This window comes from Athene noctua, chromosome 27 (genome assembly GCF_965140245.1).
Source record: "Athene noctua chromosome 27, bAthNoc1.hap1.1, whole genome shotgun sequence".
Lineage (NCBI taxonomy): Eukaryota > Metazoa > Chordata > Aves > Strigiformes > Strigidae > Athene > Athene noctua.
In genome coordinates, this window is record NC_134063.1 from 2400195 (window position 1) to 2421526 (window position 21332).

General features: G+C 55.0%; 3 protein-coding genes across 4 annotated transcripts; 2 read left to right on the plus strand and 1 right to left on the minus strand.

The window, feature by feature from the left end:
* Nucleotides 1-1392: 1392 nt before the first annotated feature.
* On the plus strand, nucleotides 1393-10850 carry LOC141970806 (uncharacterized). Its single transcript, XM_074927690.1, has 7 exons — nucleotides 1393-1453; nucleotides 2046-2141; nucleotides 4110-4249; nucleotides 5320-5587; nucleotides 9209-9390; nucleotides 9961-10019; nucleotides 10700-10850. Exons 1-7 carry the CDS (start codon nucleotides 1393-1395, stop codon nucleotides 10848-10850), a joined length of 957 nt encoding a protein of 318 aa, XP_074783791.1.
* A 939-nt stretch (nucleotides 10851-11789) lies between these two features.
* Nucleotides 11790-15080, plus strand: LOC141971022 (bone morphogenetic protein 2-like). Its single transcript, XM_074928081.1, has 5 exons — nucleotides 11790-12896; nucleotides 13034-13170; nucleotides 13534-13656; nucleotides 14108-14306; nucleotides 14665-15080. Exons 1-5 carry the CDS (start codon nucleotides 12578-12580, stop codon nucleotides 15069-15071), a joined length of 1185 nt encoding a protein of 394 aa, XP_074784182.1. The 5' UTR covers nucleotides 11790-12577; the 3' UTR covers nucleotides 15072-15080.
* A 22-nt stretch (nucleotides 15081-15102) lies between these two features.
* Nucleotides 15103-20834, minus strand: LOC141971021 (potassium voltage-gated channel subfamily V member 2-like). 2 transcript variants are annotated; one of them, XM_074928079.1, is made up of 3 exons: nucleotides 19387-20834; nucleotides 17180-18007; nucleotides 15103-15558 (listed from the first exon to the last, which is right to left on the minus strand). In XM_074928079.1, the coding sequence occupies exons 1-2, from the start codon at nucleotides 20635-20637 to the stop codon at nucleotides 17735-17737; spliced, it is 1524 nt and encodes a 507-aa protein (XP_074784180.1). In that variant the 5' UTR covers nucleotides 20638-20834; the 3' UTR covers nucleotides 15103-15558; nucleotides 17180-17734. The 2 variants fall into 2 exon arrangements, with proteins under 2 accessions (XP_074784180.1, XP_074784181.1); XM_074928080.1 differs by lacking the exon at nucleotides 15103-15558 and having other exon boundaries at nucleotides 17769-18007; nucleotides 19380-20834.
* Nucleotides 20835-21332: the final 498 nt, after the last annotated feature.

Here is a 21332-nt window from a genome sequence, read left to right on the forward strand (position 1 = left end):
ACTTTTCCTAATTGTGTCCTCGAGGCCTCTAGCTGGGGATGAGTCTCTGGAGCCAAGGCCCCAGCGCCAGGCCCCGAGGGAATGGCCTCAAGCTGCCCAGGGCAGGGTCAGGCTGGCTCTGAGGAAGGATTTCTGTGCAGAAGGGGCTGTTGGGCGTTGGAATGGGCTGCCCAGGGCAGGGGGGGAGTCCCCGGGATCCCTGGGGGGGTTGAAGAGTCGGGCTGAGCCAGCGCTGAGGGATCTGGGGGAGTTGGGAAGGGTCAGGGTGAGGGTCATGGTTGGACTGGAGGAGCTTCAAGGGCTTTTCCAACCTCGATGATTCTGAGATCCCAGTGAAGCCCAGCTGTCCTCCAGGAACTATGTAGGAGCTCCAGGGAGCTTTGGCTGGATGGGTGTGCAGCTACAACAAATTTCTGTGATCTCTGCACCTCTTGTAACCAAATTGTAAGCAAAAAAACCCACCCACAACCCCTTTTTTTCAATGCCACAGTGCTGTCAGATGCATTACTCTGCCACTGTTATTTCTGTGCACTCTCATTCTTGCATCTGGCAAAACAAATTAACAAATTTCCCTTGAAACTGGATCTGTCCCCTGCCATGTGTGCTTGGCGCAGTCGGTGCAGAGATCCTAACTTCTGTAATTAAGAACCACATGCATTAAGTGTTCAGGACATAGGCTGCCCTCGACTAGCGTGTCCCTGAGAGTCCCTTCCATCACACAAGCACCATCTGTGCCTCACCTCTTTCCAGGACTTGGGAGACTTAACACTTCCCTGCATGTATTTAAGCTAGAAAGAAGGGTGCCTCCTTTTGGATCCAGGGCTGAGTCACACTGAAAAGAGTGAAAAGCAGAGCTGCAAGGCCTCACCCTGCGGTCACGGGGAGCAGACTCGCTGCTGACATGGCTGAGTCCTGCCTGCTCCATCTTATCAAAGAGCCAGCTTTGGCTTAGTTTTGGTGGTGTGGAGGAACAAAAGAGAATTGTCTCTAGATAAAAAGGCCACTGAATGTGATGAGTGGGGATGAAGGATGCATGTTCCTTTCAAATGAGGGGACTTGAAAGTGACTCCGTGTCACCACAAACTTAATTAGTTTGAAAGCAGTGGGAAGAACAAAGACCCCCAAGAGAGCTTCCCCAGGCTGGGACCAAAACCAATTGCTCTGAAGAAACGCTTTGAAGTTTGCTCAAAGCCTGATCCCAGTGGAGTGTGGGAGAGATTCCATCACAGCCCAGGCTGCTTAGGTGTTTGTTCAGATCACAATCTGGAGACATTTGCTGGTGGTATGCGAACCCATTTGTCTCCGAGATGTTCACCTTCTCGCCTGCTGAGGGAGGGCCTGGTATAAATATCAGAGATCCTGGAGGCCTTTTTGTGTTTCCCAGGGCGCAGTATGCAGGACCCACTAGCTGTAGTCTTCTTCACAGGGCTGTTGCATGCTCCCATCTTTGCCAGTAAGTTCATTTTTCCTTCTTGCTGCTTTGGCCTCTTGCACAGGAGAGAAAAGGGCTCGTGCGGGTGCGTGGTATGAGGCTGCATGTGGGCTTCATTCATATCTGGTGTTTCTGTATGGGCACGGTGCATGTTTTCTATGGTGCTTCACTGTGAGCAGCTTGGAGGATTGTCTGCACTCAGCAAATAATTCAGGGTTTGTCTCGGAGGAGGCTGCTGTGCAGAAATCTTTGGGGAGTTTAGTGCCTTGGAGCTGCTTTGTGCTGTGTGAGATCACTCCTCTTACCCGAGCTCACATTGCAGTAACGTGGAAGTAGAAGAAAGCAGGGGATTGATGTCCTAAGATAAAAAATGGCTAAACACAGCATTTTCTTGGACTAATCAAACAGTCCAGCTAGCTAGGTCTGAGAGGTCAAACAGGTCACATCCATTCATAACTACTCTAAATCTCTTCCTTAAACTGAAGCAATTTGGTTCAGGACTGCAGGTGGCTGCAGCCTCGTGCCTGGCGCTCAGTGCCTCCTCCCATCTCAAGCAGGAAAGGTGGTGAATTATAACTGGGGTGATGCTGGGCTTGATGGTTTGTGACTGCAGGTGCTGGAGCCGCTGGCAGAGAGGACGAGCAAGGGAACCTGTTTGCAGAGAGGGGCTGCTGCAGGAGGCAGAGCCATTTCCTCCACGTCGGGCATGGTGAGTTCCCCCTATGCCTGCAGGAAACCTGGATCCTCTAAGCTTCCCCACTCATGTCCTGCCCATCATCCCTCAGATGTTTCTTTATATCAAAATTATTGTAGTGACTTCTAAGGACAGAAATACACTGGGGACTTGCCCAGAAAATCCAGCACTTAAAGTATGTTTTGTAGAAGAGGAAATGATGAGTAGCCTGGCCCCTAGGTCTGTTCATCTGCACGAAGGAGTCTTCATTTTCTGTACTGGTGTGCTGCAATGTGGTTGAATTCTGTGTCTGAATTCTGTGTTTGCCTCTGGTACTGCATGAGTTCAGGACTACCACAGACTTTTACTTCCCAGGTTTAACATTGGAACGGCTGTCAGCAAGACAACAGGGTGTCCTGACTTTACTGTGCAGAGAAAGTAGGAAATAGCTCCATTTGTTCACCAGAAAAAAAGTCTGTGGACTTGAGGAGTAGCCTTTGGTTTCAGTTCCCCTTGCACTGGCCATAAGGCTACACAGAATGAGCTGCAGCTGATTTTAGCGCAGGTACGTGAAAATGGCTTTAAACTATAGCCGAAGTCTGAGGTTTCTTAGGTTTTTTTCAGTGCATGAGAACAGTACTTGTACAAATTTAGTCTTCAGTGTTCGCAAAATATCAGGTTCTTATGGGAACAGTAGGAATTATAAAATTATCATATCCAATTTAAGAGCTGTCACAAGCAGTGACAGTTTGTCATCTACAAAGGAAACAACTTCAGAAGAGTAAATAATGATGAAAATAGTAAAAATAGTAATAGATAAAGTGATAAAAATAATAAACACGGCCTGTATTGCTGCAGGGATGGGAGAGCAGGGGTTAACAGTGTCTTCAGCTGGCAAAGTGTCCTTTGCCAAGTGACCAGCTGCCTGCCTCTTGCTGCGGGTGAGGAGCATCCACAGGGATCAGCACCAGGGAGTGGCTAATACACTACAAACTGCTACCTGGCTCCTGGGCAAAGGAATCCCCAGGCAGCTAGCAGCAGCTATAACCCAAATGTGAGTTTAAAATGTCTCTACGTATTTCCTGGAGTCGTGCAGCGTGGGGATGAGGGATGTCTCTCACACTGACACTGAAGATCAGTTTTTAAATCAATGCAAAATTAAAGTTTGGCAGCGCACGCTGGGCCTGCAACTCCAGCAGGTTAAAGCAGATGAATTACAGTGGTGTTGAACAGCTTAGTGGGCACATTTAAAGCCAGTTTCCTTCCCTGTTATATGATGAAATGAGGATTTACATCAATCAACTCTTTGAGTGTGGGCAGCACTGTTGGGGAAAAATAGCTCATTTGAGGATTTCCAGAAGAAACAGCCATTAGCCTGTAACTGTTGATATTTTACAGCAAACAGATCTAAACCTGCATGCCTGGTTCTGTGTCTCCGCTGTTCCCACAGCTGCTCCCACCTCCCCGTGTGCCGGTGGGAGGGAGGTGGCCGGTTTGTCTTCAGCTCAAACAGCTCATGGACAGTTCGTCGGGCTCTAGGCGAGCAGGGCTGGGTGTCTCTCTCTGCCCCGAACCCCCTGGGTGCTCAGGCTTGTTCAGTATGTTCGAGGTCTGCAGCTCAGCGACAGCTGAGCGTTCACATTTTCCTTTTGCTGCTCAATGTATTCATCTATTCTCACCCCATCCTTCATGAGTTCACTAAAGAAAACCTACTGTTTCCTAGTGAATTTTTAATGGCATTCTTCTTATTCTGTGCTGTTCTTTCCAGTCTATTATGAAATGTTTTACATTTACACACACCTGCAGCACTAGTGAAGGGCTTTCTCTGGGATTTCTGTGGGTGCTCAGGCTGAAGGAATCTCTCCCCCAGGCAGACTTCCCCAGGGTGGACCATGTCTTTTTGTTCAGTGTTTGTGTCATAGGCAACCCTGGTTTGAGCTTGGGCCTCCCCAGCATCACATAAATAGTGAGGAGTAATGCTTTTGTCAATGTTGTGTATCACAGATGTCTCTGGCAGTCCTGTCAGCGTGGATGTTGGGAAGTGCGGGTCCAGCTGCCTGTCCCAGGGGATCAGCTCCCCCCATCCCGGCTTCCTGGGGCTCTCCAGACACTCCTCCATGCTTGATTTCCTTAGAAGCAAGAAGGTGAGAAAAGTGTGTTTGTGTCATCTCCATGGCAGGAGCGGTTGGGTCTGGGTGAAGGTCATACATGGGTGACTGGGGCTGGGACTTTATGCATGTTTTAAAATACCCATTTTTGGCTTCTGCATTGCAAAAAACCCATCCCTGAGCCTCTTGTCCTCCCTTAGCCAGGCAACAGTGGATTATGCAAACAAATGGAAACTCTCCAGCATTGCTGGATAGCTGGTGGCAGAGGAAGGGCCAGAGTTCATCTGGAGGGCTATCACAGCACCTGCCCAGCTGCTCCAGGCAGCATCCGTGCGCATTTCTGTCCTCCCCCAGCCCAGCAGCAAGACCAGCTCTTTCAGCCACATCTGCTGTACGTGAGAGCTGGTGTCCTATATGTACGAGGCCTTTTTCTGCCTGGTTGAGCAAAACTGACAGGACCTGTGATTTCATGAATAAATACCTGGCCTTTGAGGTGCTTGTGTCATTCCCTTATCACACTCTGTGTGTCACTCCGAGGAGGGGCTAGAAGGAGCCTGCGCATTTGGGGACACAGCTATGCACAGGCTGCCCTTATCCCAGGAGAGCTGATGTAGCCTGAAGTCCCATCTCCACCAGGATAACTGACACTGGAGAGGGAACGGAAACAAGCTCTGCAGGGTGCTGTACATGTGTGTCCTGTGAGTCTTCAGCTGGGGGTCTGTAACTGTGGAAAATCTTGTTGCCGCTTGTCCCACTGTTGTCACCAACTGTGGCACTGCTGGTGCAACATCTTCCAGGCGGGTGGGTCCACACTCGTCCCACAGAGCTGTCATCACGCTGACCCTCCAGATCAGGAGTCTGGGGTGAAACAAGGGCTGCTGTAGCCAGTAGAGTTCAGCTGATTGTAGCAGGGTTTGGGGAAAGAGTTTTGAAATCGATGTGTCACTGGGAGGGGCAGCACCACAGCTACACCGTGCTGCTGTGCGGGGAGAAAGGAGTGAAAGCGGAATCAGTTCTAGGTAGAAGAGGTTTTTATGGGGGAACTGATGCCGGAGGTTGTTTTCCATGACATGTTTTTAGTGGTGTATATGCCGTGTTCCGTGCAGCTGCAGGTGAGGGGCCCCGACTCGGCGCTGCGGCCGGGAGCGCCACGCTCCTGCCCTGCGGGCTCCTGCTGCGAACCTGCCCGCCTGCACGTGGAGCGGCTCCTGCTCCTGGGGGGCGTGCGGCACGTGGAGGTGGTCGACGGCTGCCACTGCAGCACCTGCCCCGAGGAATGTCTCCGTCTCCCAGCTCTGAAAACCTTCTTTCCAGACTCTCCCTGGGAGGTCACAGTCGACGTGGGGAAATGCTCTGACCCAACCTACACTGCAGGTAAGGGAACGATGGAGGGCTCTGCGCCCCCCAGGAATCGGGGACGAGCCCTTCTGTGTGACCAGTGCCAGCAGGGAGGTGACAGTCCCCCTGTGCTCTGCACTGGGGAGGCCACACCTGGAGCGTTGTGTCCAGGTTTGGGCTCCTCAATACGAGAGAGATCTCGAGGGGCTGGAGCGAGTGCAGAGGAGGGCAACGAGGCTGGGGAAGGGCTGGAGAATCAATCCTGTGAGGAGCCAGGGAAGGAGCTGAGAGTGTTCAGTGTGAGGAGGAGGAGGCTGAGGGGAGCCCTCATCCCTCTCTGCAGCTCCTGACAGGACATTGCAGAGAGGCTGGGGCTGGGCTCTGCTCCCAGGGGATCAGGGACAGGACAAGAGGGAACGGCTGGAAACTGCCACAGGGGAGGGTCAGGCTGGGCAGGAGGAGAAAATGTTTCCCAGCAAGAGTGGTCAGAGAGTGGAACAGGCTGCCCAGGGAGGGGGGAGTCCCCATCCCTGGGGGGGTTTAAGGGCCGTTGGGATGAGCTGTGGAGGGATGTGGGGTAGGGGAGAACTTTGTAGAGTCGGGCTGAGGGTTGGACTCGATGATCCCGAGGGGCTTTTCCAACCTGAATGATTCTGTGATCTAACAATGCTCTGCTCTGCCACACAAACCCTCTTTGCCTTAGGTGGAAAAGGGATTGTGTTTTATACTTTCAGCATTTGAGTTTTCTTTTCCCTTCTGTCCCTGGGTGCTGACAGCACAGGTCTGCAGGTGAAATGCTAATTCTCTGCCCCTGTGCATGGTGTGAGGATGGATATAGAACCATCTCATGTTATGGGCAAGTGTCTTCTAACCAGAGATCATAGAATCAGAGTAACACAGTCTTGGGAGGGACCTTGGGGTCTCTGCTCCAACCCACCCACTCAAAGCAAGAAAACCACCCTGGTGATAAAAGCTCTACCAAAACCAGACCACTTAGCAGAGAGTGAAAAATGGAGTTCCCTTTCTGATGGCCTGAAATGCCCTTCCATCTCAACACCAGTGAACTACACTGATGTTTCAGAAATCACTGGAAATGGAAACTCCAAACTAAATTGTTCCAGACAGATCAGAATCTTCCACTGGGATAAAGTGGAATGGATTCATCCTGAACTGGTGTGATGTATTGTGAGTTCACACATAAAAAAACCCAAGACTCATGTAAGTGAAGATGAACTGATCTGGTTTTATCAGAACGGAATTTCCACAACTATTTGATAAAATCAGTTCTCCTTGAATTTGTTGATGACATTTTATTGGCATTTCTGCATCTAAAACCATCCTGTTAAAAACTTCCCGGCAGCTCCTGTGACACGACTGTACAACAGCCACTAGAGAGGGACAGAGACCAGTGCGAGCCCTAATGTGAGCTTGAAAAGCAGCGAAGAGCCTGAGCTAGAGGGGCTGGGGAAGCCAGATGTGTGGCCAAGAAAACAAAACCCCGTAGGGCTCTGCTTGCTGACGTGTGTCCCATCCTCCAAGAGCTAGAGGAGGGTCTGCACACAGACAGCCCTGCAGCTTGTGAAAATCCAGCTGCAGGACACAGCAAGTGGAAAAGAAAATTAGGCAGTGTGAAGTGCTTTTTTCCAGAGGTGGGAGAATCAGCATTTACCTCCCAGACTTGTGACTGGAAGGTGCTGGAGGATGCTGTTGTCCCCAGGGTGGCTAATGGACAGTGGCTCATTCAGTGATAATGGCCCAGGGCTGGGAAATGTGGACTCACCCCCAGATTTGCCTCTGCCCTAGGGCTGGTCTCTGCACTTTCCTTCTGGATTTTCCCCTGTAAAATCAGGCTGACACTTTCAGTGTCATGTTAAAGACTGGAAACGTCAGAGGAGCAGTAGGCCTGGAGGAGGATGTTAAAATCTCGCGCAGAAATACTGGCTTCCAGAAATCAGTTGTCATTTTGTGTTCCTCTCTTAAGGCAGCCCAAAGAGATTTGCTTTTAGAAAATGCTTTTTCCTCCCTTGAAAACACAGCCCCATCTTGGAACAAAGAAATCTCCTCCAGCAGCTGATGAAGCAGCTGGGAAGGGGCAGGAAACTCTCACAACCATTTTAAAGCCAGTCCCTGAAGGACCTGCAGCCAAGGGTTGGGACAGGGCAAGACAAGGTCCTATTTAGAGCCAAAACTTAAGACTGATTTACCCATCCTTCTTCCCCTCCTCCAGCTCATGCAACGGAGGTTTTAATCCTAATTTACTTGGTGAGGGAGAGAAAAACTGGGAGATTTAGCAAAATAACTGCTTCTATGCAGAACAGGGAATGGCCTCAAATTGCACCAGGGAAGGTTTGGACTGGATATTAGGAAGTGTTTCTTTGCAGAAGGGGTTGTTGGGTGTTGGAATGGGCTGCCCAGGGAGGTGATGGAGTCCCTATCCCTGGAGGGGTTTAAGAATTGCGTTGACTCATACCCTTAGTTAGGATCTGGTGTAGTTGGGAACGGTCAGTGTTAGGTTAACAGTTGGACACTAGATGATCTTCAAGGTCCTTTCCAACCTGGTTGATTCTGTGATAACATAGGTTCAGGCTGAGCCAGGCAGGACAATCTGTGCCTGTTTCCTTCCAGCTGGACACGAGTTATTGCTGGAGGAGCCTCTGTCTCTCCTCTCCAGCTGCTGAGCCCCTGCCTGGGCCAGCCGGGCCCTGCCACAGAGGCTGCGTGTCCTGGCTTGGAGGTGACATGGCAGCGAAGGTGTGGGCTGTCAGCATGTCCACCCAAAGCCCCCTTCACCCTGCTCTCTGCATGGCTTCCTTAACAATCAGACTGGGTATGTCAAATCTGAACATCGCTTTTTTTTTCCCTGGGAATTCTTCACTGACTTAAAGCTTGAAGAGGGAAAGAAAAGGCAAAACAAGACTTGGCCCTGTGCCCCCAGAACCAGGGCAGTCGCCTGCCTTCCCTTTCCTCCCACTTTGTACCCTCCTTCCTCCACCCTACAATGTGGGTAGGACAGATGTAGAAACTCGGGCTGATGTGGGGAGATGCTGCCTCCATCACCCCAGCCCCAGCCAGCTCGTCTGCTTGCATGGAAAGCTGAGAGGAAATCCTCTGGAGGTGCCCCGGGGAATATGTCTCCAGGAGAGCTGGTGACACTGGCTCCAGCATCCAAGAAGCCCATGCAGGGCACAGCCCCTGGCAGATCCAGAGAGAAATGCTGAATGAGTCAATGTTAGATAATGTTCCCCAGCTCCCTGGTGTGAGAGCATGTCTGGAAAAAGCATTGCCATGAATATTTTATGTTCAAAGACACTTTTTCTCAAAGATAATGTGTAATAGCTCAGGCTGTCTCCCCAGAGATGGGGCTTTCACAGGGTCAGGTTTTCACAGTTTGCACCCAGAATAACCTCTTTACCCTGTGGTCTGAAACTGAGATGGAGGAACAAAACCTGTTGCTGAGGCCCTGAGCTGGTGAAGGACTGAGCCCCAAACTCTCAGCTGCGGGCCCTCACACAGACAACATCACTTTCCACGCCAGGCGCTGGACACCGGAGCCTGACGCTGCATCTGTGGAGCTTGGGAGAACCCCGGTGAAGATGCTGCAGCCATAGTAGCCTCAGATGCAGCCCCAGATTAAATTTCCTTCTTGTTTCCTTGCAGATGGACTTTTCTGCATGCCCACAAAGTTCAGCACTGCTCTAGTCAAAAACCCACAAGGTGGGGAGGTGGTTCAGACACTGGAGAACTGCGAAATGAAGGAAAAATGCTATCGTGTTTCCCAGGTGGAATATTATTATGAAATTGTGCTCAGTTCTGCAGGACACAGGGAGGAACGGCTCAAGGTTGGTTCCCCACAGCTTGGCCTCTTCTCTGGTGGGCTCAGCTGTGCTTCTGGGCCCACACGTGGGGTTTGAACAGCCAGGTGGATGCTCTGACATGGGCAGCTTCACCCTGGTGGAGCTATGCACACCCTGGCAACAAACTATAGTGGTTAAAATCTCACTTTTATATTATCTTACGTTATAAAATGTATTTTACTGCCGCTAATTTGTGTGTACATCAGTACCATAAAGTAACAAATGGCCTTTGGGTGAGGATTTCTTCAAAAAATAATTAAGAGAGCAGCGAGAGCTTTATTTTTAAAAAATATTTAATCGAGTATGTCTTAAGCTCAGTTCAACAGAGACTCTACTTCAACATACCTTTGTGCACAGGGACTTCTGACTCAATAGACACTGGTGTGACCCAAAATACTTCTTACAAGCTTTGTCTCGCTGCTGTGGTTTCTCAGGGGTGTATGTTCAGCCTGAGGATGGAGGGAGGGTGGAGGGTGAAGTGACTGGGTCCCCTGGGGAGTCCCCAGCGAGGTGTTGTAGGGGATTTTCATGCCTTTGTTTTGCAAATCTTTGCAGGAAATTGATGTGGGAAGGTGCTTGGGCAGCTGCTCCTCGGGGGATCCCTGCTTGCTTAGGTAAGCACAGCTGCCAGGATCCGGCCGTTCTCTTTCCCGGGCACATCCGCACATCCAGAGGCAGGTTTGAGCTGTTCCCAACCCTCTCAAGCAATCTGCTGCTCCCGGGGTAACACAGGAGCACCCACAGCTCACTCCCCACGCAGGGACAAAGCTGGGGCAGGGCAGTGGTTGCAGTGGTGCCGCAGCAGCACACTGCTCCGTGCTTCCAGGGATGAAGGGTAACCTCCTGCTGCTGGTGCCGGATTTGGCCCACTGGGCAGCTGGTTATGGAGCTTGTGCCCCCCCCGTGATGGCAGACACAGATGGGTCCTGACAGCGGCTGGGATGTGCCGTTCCTGCCGCCCGCAATGCTGTGGGGCAGGAGGAGGATGAGGATGCTCTGGGTCAGGGGGGGTCCAGACAGTTGTTTCAGGCCAGGGGATGGGGGGCAGCTCTTTGTGTTGCTTGCAGACACGAAGATGTGGCAAATGCAAAGGGAAGCAAATCAAAACAGAAAGAAATAGCCCAGGCCGAGAGGGAGGAGACAGTTCAGCGAGTTACACCAGGAGTGAGGAATAGGTGCAGGCAGAAGCAAACTGCCTCCCTCCTCCCCTCCCCTGCTCCGGGAAATCTGCCCTTTTCCCAGGGGATGAAACGCGGGGGGCCGGGGGATGTACTGGGTTTGTCTCTAACTGCAGGGACTCACACGGCGAAGAGAAATGTCTGGTTTGGGCAGAAGCTGCCTCCAGCCGCTGTGCCCCTCACCGGTACGATGTACACACGGTCAGGAGCCGCCGGGACCGCGTTCGCACCGTCGTGGCCATCCGGGAGTGCAAGTGCAGGGGGTAGCGGGGGGGTTGGGGTGTCCTGCAAGGCCCCCACCAGACTGTCTGTAGTATATGTAAATGAGAGAAGGCTATTTTTTTTGAATAAAAGCTATGCTTGTATAAATGAACCCTCTCCAAAATGTTTTGCAACTTGTAAAATAAACATCACGGGCAATTCGCAGCTCCTCGGGGCTCTGCTGTGCAGCCCCATGGCCCCTCCATCTGTGCCCAGGCATCCCAGGGGGATGCAGCCAGGGGCTGGGGATTGCACCAGCCCAGCTATATCCCATTTACAAAACGTGGAGCAGGAGTTGGAGAGGGAAAAAGGTAGGTAGTAGGGCTGTTGGGGCAGAGATTTCCCCTCTACAGGCAATCACGGTTATCCTGGAGGACATGCCGCAGCCACTGGTGAGCTGGGAAAAGGAGAAAATCCAGAGGATACAAATAGTTTCCTCTATCAGTTAACTCAAGCCTGTCAGAGCCTCCCTGCCTATTCTGGATAATTAACAGCCCTTTCACCTGCCAAACCTTGGATTAGAATAAATTATAGACACCAACTGGGCAAGTAGCCTTTGGCTTGTCTCCTACCGCGTTGGCTGGGTGCCGGTGGGGCCAGGGAGGGCTGCCCGGGCCTGCTGGCAGACAGACAGAAGGACAGTGCTGGCTCTGGCCTTGCACCTTCCCCTCTTTGTGCCAAACCTCTCACACAGCCCGTCCCTGTGGTCCTCATTCACAGGGGCTCTCCTTATTCTCTATAAAATCTAACAGGCTTTTCTAATCCTGCTCTTTTTATCTGATGCACCAGAGGGTATCATGTAATTTTTTTTGTTCAGTCATGTGGCATTAAAACAAACGGCAATGTAGAGTCCAAGTGTACTGTGTCAACACATCCACCTTCACCAACCCAGTTTCTCTGTGATTGGGGAATAATAGCAAAAGAATTGGCTTTTATCCCGTCATCCAGAGTCCATATTTTATTAATAACAAGCATTCAGGAATTAACAGCAAACACCTTTTAATCTCCAGGAAGCCAAATGGCTATTTAAAAAAACCCCAACAAACACTCCTATTCAGTTTGGTTCCTCCTGCTGCTGAGTTCCTGCCACAGCCCAGGGCCTGGCCGTGCTGTGGATGGCAGCTGCATCCCCCAGGCTGCTGGGTCTCTCCTGAAAACCCACTTTGCCCTGTGGTGTTGGCTCGCCGGGCTCCTGAAATGGAGCGGTTGCTCCCCATCGCAGCGGGGAGGGTCGGGGGACGCACAGCCTGGGCTGGCCCTGCTGTGTGAAGGGTCTACGGGCACTGCTTGACAGGGACTCGGGATGGGGACACTCGTGTGACACCGATTGCCCCCCCCCAATGCCCCTCGGTCCCGGCAGCACAAGGTGCTGCAGCAGGACAGGGATGGGAAGGGGATGCTCATCAGCCTCTGGGGGGGCTGCATTCCTCCACACACAGGTCCTCCTGTTTGTCCCCTTAGCGCCATCACTGAAAACCAGTTAGTCTCCTACAGAGAGCAAATGCAGCCCAGGCAGGGCCTGGCCGAGGGGCTGCTGCAGCCCCAGACCCCAGTGTCCCCCACCAGCCCTGGGGAGGGCTGGGGTGAGCCTTGTCCCCTCCCGCTTGTGTACTGGGGCTAATTGGTGCAGGGCCCCAGCTTCGCACCTTGTTAGCATGGCAATTAGCTCTCTTTACCCTCCTGATTGCTCTTGTGCATATTTGACTCCAATCCATCTTTCCAGCCCGTTATAAATGCGGCACCGGGGAGGCAGGGGGGAGTGGAGCTGGGGCAGGGACGGCAGAGCCATGCTGGGGACCGTCCTGCTGCTGCTGCTGCCTCTGGCCAAGCCGGCGTGCCCGAGCCCGGCCGGTGCGGCGAGCCGGCGGGCCGAGGCGCTGAAGAGGCTCCTGGAAGTCTTTGGCATGGAAGACCCTCCGCCCCCCCCGGCTCACTTCAAGCAGCCGCCCCAGTACATGGTGGATCTATTCAACACTGTCGCCAACGCAGACGGTGTCACCAAGAACCCCGACATCCTGGAGGGCAACACAGTCCGCAGCTTCTTGGATAAAAGTAAGGGGGGGGGGGGGGGGGTGTGTGTGTCTGTGTCCCCGCAGGGATGGGGATGGGGCTGCGGGAAGGGGCTAAACGTGGCTGGTGAAGGTGCTGCCCCAGTTTGGCTCCACTTCTCAACCTGTCCTTCCCTCCAGCTCACGGCGAGAAGATGCGGTTCCTCTTCATCCTCTCCAGCGTGGCCAAGAATGAGAAGATCTTGACGGCAGAGCTGCATCTCTTCCGCCTCTGGCCGAGGGTCACTGATGGGCCCAAAAGGCACCACTTCTGCCAGGTGAGGAGGGGGACGGGATGGAGATGGGCCGGGGCTGGGCATGGGGGTGGGGACAGGCTGGGGATGGGAGCAGGGATGTTACTGGCACGCTGGGGTCACTCGCCTGCAGTGGGAGCGTGACCTGGCTCTGTGAAATTCATACAACCAAATGTCATCACGTGGCACGGAGAATCACAATAATTTAACCATAGCGAGTTCATAAATATCATACTGGTTTGTGCACACACCAGCCAAGGCACCTGAGAGTTGTGACAAACCCAAGCTAACAAATCCCCCCATCTTCCACCTTTTTTTCCTCTGTCTGGGGTCTCTCCCCCGGGGCAGGACACGCTGGTGGTAACAGCCCTTTGCTGCCTTCCCCAGGTCAGCGTCTACCAAGTGCTGGACAAGAGTGAGCTGGACACCCCCGGAGGGAAGAAGCTGCTGGCGGCCAGGCTGGTCTCACTGCAGGGCTCAGGCTGGGAGGTCTTTGCCATCACACAGGCTGTGAGTTGCTTTTCCCCTCCTTTGGGTGGCACAGAGGATACCCTGGGGGTTTGCACGCAGGAGCTTTTTTTAACCCATTTCGCCCCCAGCAGCCTCTTGGGCTCCAGTGCAATTTCCTATCTGTAGTCTCTGCAGAGATGTGGGGGGGATACAGCCTCTGGGAGTGGGGGTAAGAGCCCTCCCAGGAGTCCCGGGGGCCTGCTCCATCCTGCCCCAGACTGGACCCACCGCCCCACCGGTAACGCCAGTGTTGGCTCCTGCCACAACGTCCCCTGTGCCGCAGCCCTGGTGCAGCACAGCCCCTTCCCGTGGCTGGGAGATGGAGCGTGGCCATGGCGGGTGCTGGTTCCTGCCACCCTGCTTATGACAGGGCGCTGGGTCTGCGGGGAGACACCAGGGCAGTGCCTGTCCTGGCCTGCGGCGCTGTGGTGACAACAGTTTGGTTCCCCAGGTTCGTGACTGGACCGAAGAAGAAAGCAGCAACCAGGGTTTGCTGGTGACGGTCCAGGGCCTGGGTGGGAGCCCTCTTGACCCCCCACCGCTGCAGTTCGCATCTGGCAGGGACCACCATGAGAGCAAGAAGCCCATGTTGGTGCTGTTCACGGACGACGGGCGCCGGGGAGCTTCCCAGCCCGTGGCCGGCTTCCCAGGTGGGTCCCACAGACCCTGGCACAGCTCCCTCGGTGCTGCCGGCCCCTCGCCCGTAGGGCACTGGGGTGCTCCCTGCACGTGGGCTCCTACAAAGCCAAAGCTCGTCTCCAGCCAGAGGGAGAGGCCATCTCTCACGGTGCAGGGGTGCAGGCTTGCAGATGTAAATCTGGATTTTGCTGCCCTGATGAGTGCAGACTGTGAGGTTGTCACCTCCCGGTGGCTCTGCCTGGGTTGGTGACAGGCTGTGAGCAACAGGCTCATTGCAGCTGTGGGGAGGGGTGACTGGGGGGGGAGCCTGCACCACGGTCTCCTTCCTCCCAGGCTTGTGCCATGGCTAACGGTGCTTCTTTCTGGCAGATTTACAGCCTCAGGCTCCCATCCTCCCCGCCAAGCTGTCAGTGCCCAAGCTGACTGGGCCACGCAACGCGCGCTCACTGGACCGGCTCCAGCCCTGCCAGAGGCATCCCCTGTCTGTGGACTTTGAGGAGATTGGCTGGTCGGGCTGGATCATCTCACCACGGGGGTACAACGCCTACCACTGCAAGGGCTCCTGCCCCTTCCCGCTGGGCGAGAACATGCGGCCGACGAACCACGCCACCGTGCAGTCCATCATCAATGCCCTCAAGCTGAGCGAGGGCGTCAGCAGCCCCTGCTGCGTGCCCGACAAGCTCTACTCCATCAACCTCCTCTACTTCGACGATGACGAGAACGTGGTCCTCAAGCAGTACGATGACATGGTGGCCGGGAGCTGTGGCTGCCACTGAGGCAGGAGGAGCAGGAAGGTGGAACTGGCTGCTCCCACTCCCTCCAGAGCATCTCTGCGGGGGTCTCTGTCCCACAAAACCCTCTAAAAGAGAGCGGGTCAAGCAAAGGAAGGAGGTGCCCAGCTCTGTCCTGGGTGGCATCACCCCCCGGTGGTGCCCTGGAAGACTCAGGGCCTCGGTCTGATTAAATCGACCTGAGTGAGCCCGTGTCACTCGGCAGCCCCGGGGCAAAAGCTCCATTTCAGGTGCCCTGCACGGGGCGGGGGTGTGCAGGTTTTGTTGCCCGTGCAGAGGCTTCCCGCAGGCTGTACTATATGTATATAGCAAGAGCACTAATATATGACAGAAACTGCCTGTACAGTGCCCTGTAAATGTCTGTACATTTCTGCATTGCTGTGACTTGTAAAATGAATTCAGAGGAACTATTAAAAGTGCCATTCTCCGACAGGCTGCCTGTGGGACCACCAGCCGCAGGCGAGCAGACACCCTGCGGGAGAGAGAGAGGGGGTGAGAGCAGAGGGGTGAAGACTCAGCCTCAGTGCAGTCTCCAGGGTGGGGGGTTTGGTTGCTGAGCCCCGTTCCTTGGAAGCTGAATCATGTCAGGATCCATCAGCCAGGCTGCAACGGGGTGGGAGGAATCCCCAAACAGGGGAGGGGGGCACATGGGGGGATGCAGTGACGGGGTCTGGGGTTGGGGGGGGGATGGAGGGGTGCCCAGGGGTGATGCTGCTGGAGCAGGGGGGTGGGGGGAAGGACAGCTCTGGGTGAAGCTGCCTGGAAGAGGCAGAGCCGTTGGCGGGGTTCCTCATGAAGAGAAATGGGGTGGAAAACGGTGTGGGGGTGGGTCAGTGCTCGGGGGTGTAGAGAGGGCGGGTATCAATGTGGGTACCGGGGGGCGGGTGTAGGTGCTGGGGGCCAGGGCAGGGCTCCCCATCTCACACCCACTGGCACAGTCCCCCTTGTCCCCCCACAGCCCAGGACTCGGCGGGGGTGGCTGTCCCTGCCAGAGGGCTCAGCACCCGCCAGGCCTCTTTCCAACAGCAGCGGCTTAACTGTGGTCCCAGGCTGACACCAGGACCCCCCAGCAGCTCTTCATCTCCAAGCCCAGCTTGCAGGTGACCAAAGCCCACCCTGGCCTGGTGGGCATCACTTTCCTTCCCCCTCACCGGAAAGCAGGACTAGGGGCTGCTGGCCCTTCCCTGGCCTGCCTGCCCCACACCCTGGGGTCCTTCTCCCCATTCCACCCAGAGGGAGGGTGGATCCCCGCCCAGGAGCCCACTGACTAGGTCCCACAGCGGAGGGCAAATCCTTCCCCTGTGCCCCACAGAAGTGCCCCCCCACTGCCTCCCGCTGGGATGTGAACACCGGGCAGGGCCAACCCGTGGGTCTGGAGCACATGCAGATGGCCGAGCTGCTCTCCCAGTGTACCCAGGGCCAGGCATCTCATCCCAAAACCAACATGCAGACAGGCTCCGCTGCATCCCACGAGAGCCCTGTCCTCCCACCGATGGGAGGAGAGGTGGTTGTAAGCCGCCACCACCACTTAATTTACCTATGAAGCAGAACAGGACAGTGATAAATACAACCACATCTTAAAAACATCTTCCCCTGACCCCTCCCTTCATCTCGGGCTCAGCTTCAATCCTGATTTCTCTCCCTCCTCCCCTGCAGCAGTGTGGGTTGGGGGACAGGGAATGGGGGCTGTGGTCAGTTCATCTCCCCTTGTTTCTGCTGCTCATTTTTCCTCAGGGGCAGGACTCCTCACATTCTTCCTCTGCTCCAGCACAGGTCCCTCTCACAGCAGACAGTCCTTCACAAACTTTTCCCACAGGACACATTCTTCCTGAACTGCTCCAGCGTGGGTCCCTCCCGTGTGTCACAGCCCTCCCAGCGCTGAACTACCACAGCAGGGGCTGCCCTCAGCGTCCCGGCCTCCTCCAGGCACAGCCCCTGCTCCGGCGTGGGGCCCTCCCCGGGCTGCAGGTCGGCATCTGCTCCCCCGGTGCCCTCCATGGGCGCAGGGACAGCCTGTCCTCTCCCCACGGGCCGAGGGGGGTCTCTGCTCCAGCCCACCCCCCCCCCGCCGCCTCCTCCTTCCTTCCACCGACCTCGGGGTCTGCAGAGGTGTCTCCCTCGCAGCTCCTCCTCGCAACTCCCACTCCTCCTCCCAGGTTCCTCTTTGTAAAGACGTTATCACAGAGGTGCAGCCCCTGGCTCAGCCTTGGCCAACTTGGAGCCAGGGGAGCTCAAGAAGCTTCTTGCAGGGGCCACCACTGAAGATGCCTCCTCCCCCCCTCCCAAAACACATAAACCCAGCACCCCCCTGCGCACCCCTGTGCCCTCGGGGTGCCCCATGCCCCAGACCACCACAGCCAGATGTCCTGCCTTGGTCATACAACATGCTCTTTAGCTGGTACTTTACTGACGGCCCTGTGGGACAACGGGGCCCAGCACGCAATATTGAGGAAGGTCACAACACAGTCACGGGCACGTTTCATCCCTCCAAACAGCCTGAGCTGGCAGTGGCACCTGTACAGACCCCCCTGATGCTGCTGTGACTTGCTGCTCGGTGCCTGAATCGTGGAGCCTCCCTGGGGGACAGGACCTGCCCCAGGGACAGCCAGGATGCATCACAGTGGAAGGGGTGTCCGAGGGGTGAAGGGTCAGTGGTGACAGCGGGGGTTGGCCCCACAGCACTCCGACAGCTTCTGCAGGACTCGCTTTTTCAGGCAGATCCTCCTGGACAGCTTGAGCGAGCGGCTGATCTCATTTTCGTGGGCCTTCAGCTTGGCATAGTAGTCAGAAAACTTGTTATAGAGGACGGAGATGGGCATGCCGTTGAGGATGATGCCGAAGGAGATGCAGGCAAATGCCACCATCCTGCCAAGCACCGTGTTGGGCACCGTGTCTCCGTAGCCCACAGTGGAGAGGCTGACCTGGGCGAGGAAGGGAAAGGATAAAATCCTACATGGACAAGCCCAGCAGACCCCTCCTGCCAGTGCTGGGACCAAGCTCCCTCTGCCCCTGCACGGGAAGGGAACAGCCCTGCACTGCGGCTGCAGCCTGCGTGGCCAGGGCTCAGCTCCCCGGCCTGCACCCAGCAGGCTTGGAGACCACAAGGAAAGGGCTGGGCGAGACCCTGAGAGCAGAGGCCAGAGGCAAGCCTCCCTGCTCCCTCCTCCCCTTCACAAGTGTCTCTTCTAAAGCAGCCGGACGTCACCGAGCTGAACTCGCCCCAGCAGCAGCCGGACTGTCTGCTGGAGCTTCCTGCCCCCACGGAGCAGCGGCTCCGGTGCTTCCTGGCTGTAAACTGTTCAGTCCCACAGGAATGAGGCTTCCCAGACCCTCCCTGCAAGGGAAACAGAGGCACTGCCCAGGAATGCACCTGGCAGAACCACATCTGCATGACAGGGGAGCAGCGCTGTGGGCAGGGAGGTCTGCGCTTTGCATGGAGTCATGCTGACCAGGGACACGATCAGCCTGTGACCTTTAAATACTCAAATCTGGTGTTTTTGCACTCCCCCTCGAGGAGGGATGAATTTGAAGCAGGCAGCCTGTGGTGGCCAAGGAGGATTATAAAAGCAGAAGTGATCTGTGGGATCATTTCATCTGCAAATCGAAATGCCCTCCTAACCCCTGGCTCTCAAGTGCTTTAGCTGCGCCTCATCTCAGAGGTAATCCCAGGTTTATTACAGCGCTCAGCTCAGCAGAGCAGCCGGCTCCCAGCACGAGTAGGGCAGCAACAAGGGCTCCTGTCCCTGGCTGCAGCACAGCCCAGTCCGTGTCCTCTCTCAGGACATGGGCTGAGGCAAAGTGTGACCACGTATCCTTGGTTCCTGCAGGCAGCCCTGGGTCCCCCCGCTCAGCCCCACAAGCTCTGACCCCTTCACGTCCCCCGAGCCCAGCCAGGCTGCAATGATGCACAAGCCTCAGGCTGTCCTGGGCGGCTGTCCCCATGCTCACGGGGTCTGAGCCACATCCACCCAGCACTTGGGGCCCATGACAGATAAAACCCGAGCTGAGTTACATCCCCCTTGTCACTAACCCAGGCCTGGAGGTTCCCAGGCCACCACCTTGGCCCCACCATCCCACCCCAGCACCAGCTTTTGAGCCTCTGAGCTTAGTTCAAATCTCTGATTTCTTTTCTCAGAGCATGCAGGGCTCTGGGTTTCCCACCATTACTGAGCTGGTGGGAAGACTGGGCCCTTTTTTTCCTCCTGGTCAGCAGCAGTGGTGAATCCCTCAAGCACCAGGGCAGCCCCTCCCCACAGAGCCCCACCGCACCCCTCTCCGGAAGAAGGTGCTCACATCTTACCGCTGCCCACCACCATGTGTAGGGGATACTGGTGAAGTTGGTGCCTGGGACATCATGTTCCACCGAGTGCATGAGAGCAGAGAAGGTGAAGACCCCCATGGCGATGAAGAGGAAGAGGCAGCAAACCTGCTGGTAGCACTGGCGCATGGTGAAGCCGAAGGCCCGGAGGCCGGTGGAGTGGCGTGCCAGCTTGAGGATGCGAAAAATCCTCATGAGCTTGATGAGCTTGAGGACTTTACCCAGCTTGCTCACATTCTCCACCTTGTGCAGTTCCTCGTGGTAAAGTGTGTCTCCATCGTCCAGATTTTCAAAGAGGATCTGGATGTAGAAGGGCAGGATGGCCACCAGGTCTACAGCATTAAACGCTGCCCGCAAAAAGTTCTTGAAGCTGGAGGAGGATATGAGTCGCATGAGGTATTCAGAGGTGAAGAAGATGGCACAGACCATCTCCAGCTGCTCCATCCACATCTTCCCTGTCTTGTGTTTCATCTCCTCCACTGTGCTCAGTGTCATGCCCACGATGGAGATAAGCACAAAGAAGCTCGACATAACAGCAATGATCTTGGCTGCCACAGAAGAGTACGGGTTCTCGATGAGGTTCCAGATCATCTTCCGAAACCATCCCAGAAATTTGCCCTCAAACTGCTCCACTGAGTTCAGGGGCTCCAGTTCTGCCTCCAGCTCCTTCTGTATTTTCAGGTACTCACTGACTTCATCTTGCTTTTCCTCAAACAGGATCCGGCAGCAGTGTTGGGAGTATTTCAGATGGATTCCCCAGTACTCGATTTCCTCCACAAAGTTACTGGGGCACATCTCATCCATTATCCACAGGACTCCACTGCGGTAGAAGTGGAAGATATAGTGGAAAATTGAAGGATCTCTGTCAAAGAAGTATTCGTTCTTCTGCACTGAGTAGTCATCACAGAGCTGCAGCTTCTTCATCGGGTCTGTATAAAGGGCCAGCTTCCCAAGCCTGGTGATGGGATAGCGGGCCGCTACCTTGTAGGCTATCTGGAACAATTTGCCACCCACATTAATGTTGAGCAAGTACTTGTTCCTTTGGATGGGAGTCTTACTTTTCTCCTGGCTTCTGTCTATCACATTCTGCATGGAGCTCCACTGCTTCACCAGGCTGTCCTGTGCAAAGGGGATGTGGACGTCCCCTTCCCCCCGTGCCTGGCAGCACCCCCAGCGATCCCCTGTCCTCAGGCTGGCAGAGACACTCGCGCGTCTCATCCCCAGCTGCCTCATCGTGCCTGACCCCCCCAAGCAGTGATTCCCAGGACGGGCTGGGGAACAGCAGCTCTGGCTTCATGGGAAGCTCCCGCCAGGCGTACGCTGGCAGGGATGAGTGCTGTGGGCTGAGGAGCGTGGGGAGCCCCTGCCGAGGGGCACTGCTCGTGTCACGGTGCCATGTGGCACTTGCCAGGTTCCTAAAGCCGATTGCTTATCAGATTGTGGTTTGTGCTGCAGGAGTCGAAGGCAGCTAAGTGTCCGCTCCTTAAGACGATAAAGAGATTGAAGCTCTAGCCCTTTATGTAAGCAACTATTTCCAGCTCTGCATTTCTTTTTCCTTATTCTGTTCTTATTAGCTATTAGTGTTTGTCACACACTACCCGGTTTCCAAGGAGGGCATCCACGACCACAAGTTGAAAAGAGAGCATGAACCCGCCTGGATTTAACCCTGAACAACCTCCCTTGCCAGGCATGGAAAGGTGCAGACATGCAGGATTTGCGTCAGCTTTGTACCCCCACAACAGATGCTGCTCTTGGCACCAGCCATTCGTCAAGCACAGGAGCGCTAATGCAGCTGCCCCTGCTCCCATCAGCTGCCACAGCCCAGAGGGGGGAAGGGGTTGTTACCTCCCAGCTCATCCCTCAAAGCCCCGCAGCGCAGATTCACAGGGGAAGAGGCGAAGGAACCATCTCACCCTCCACGCAGTGCC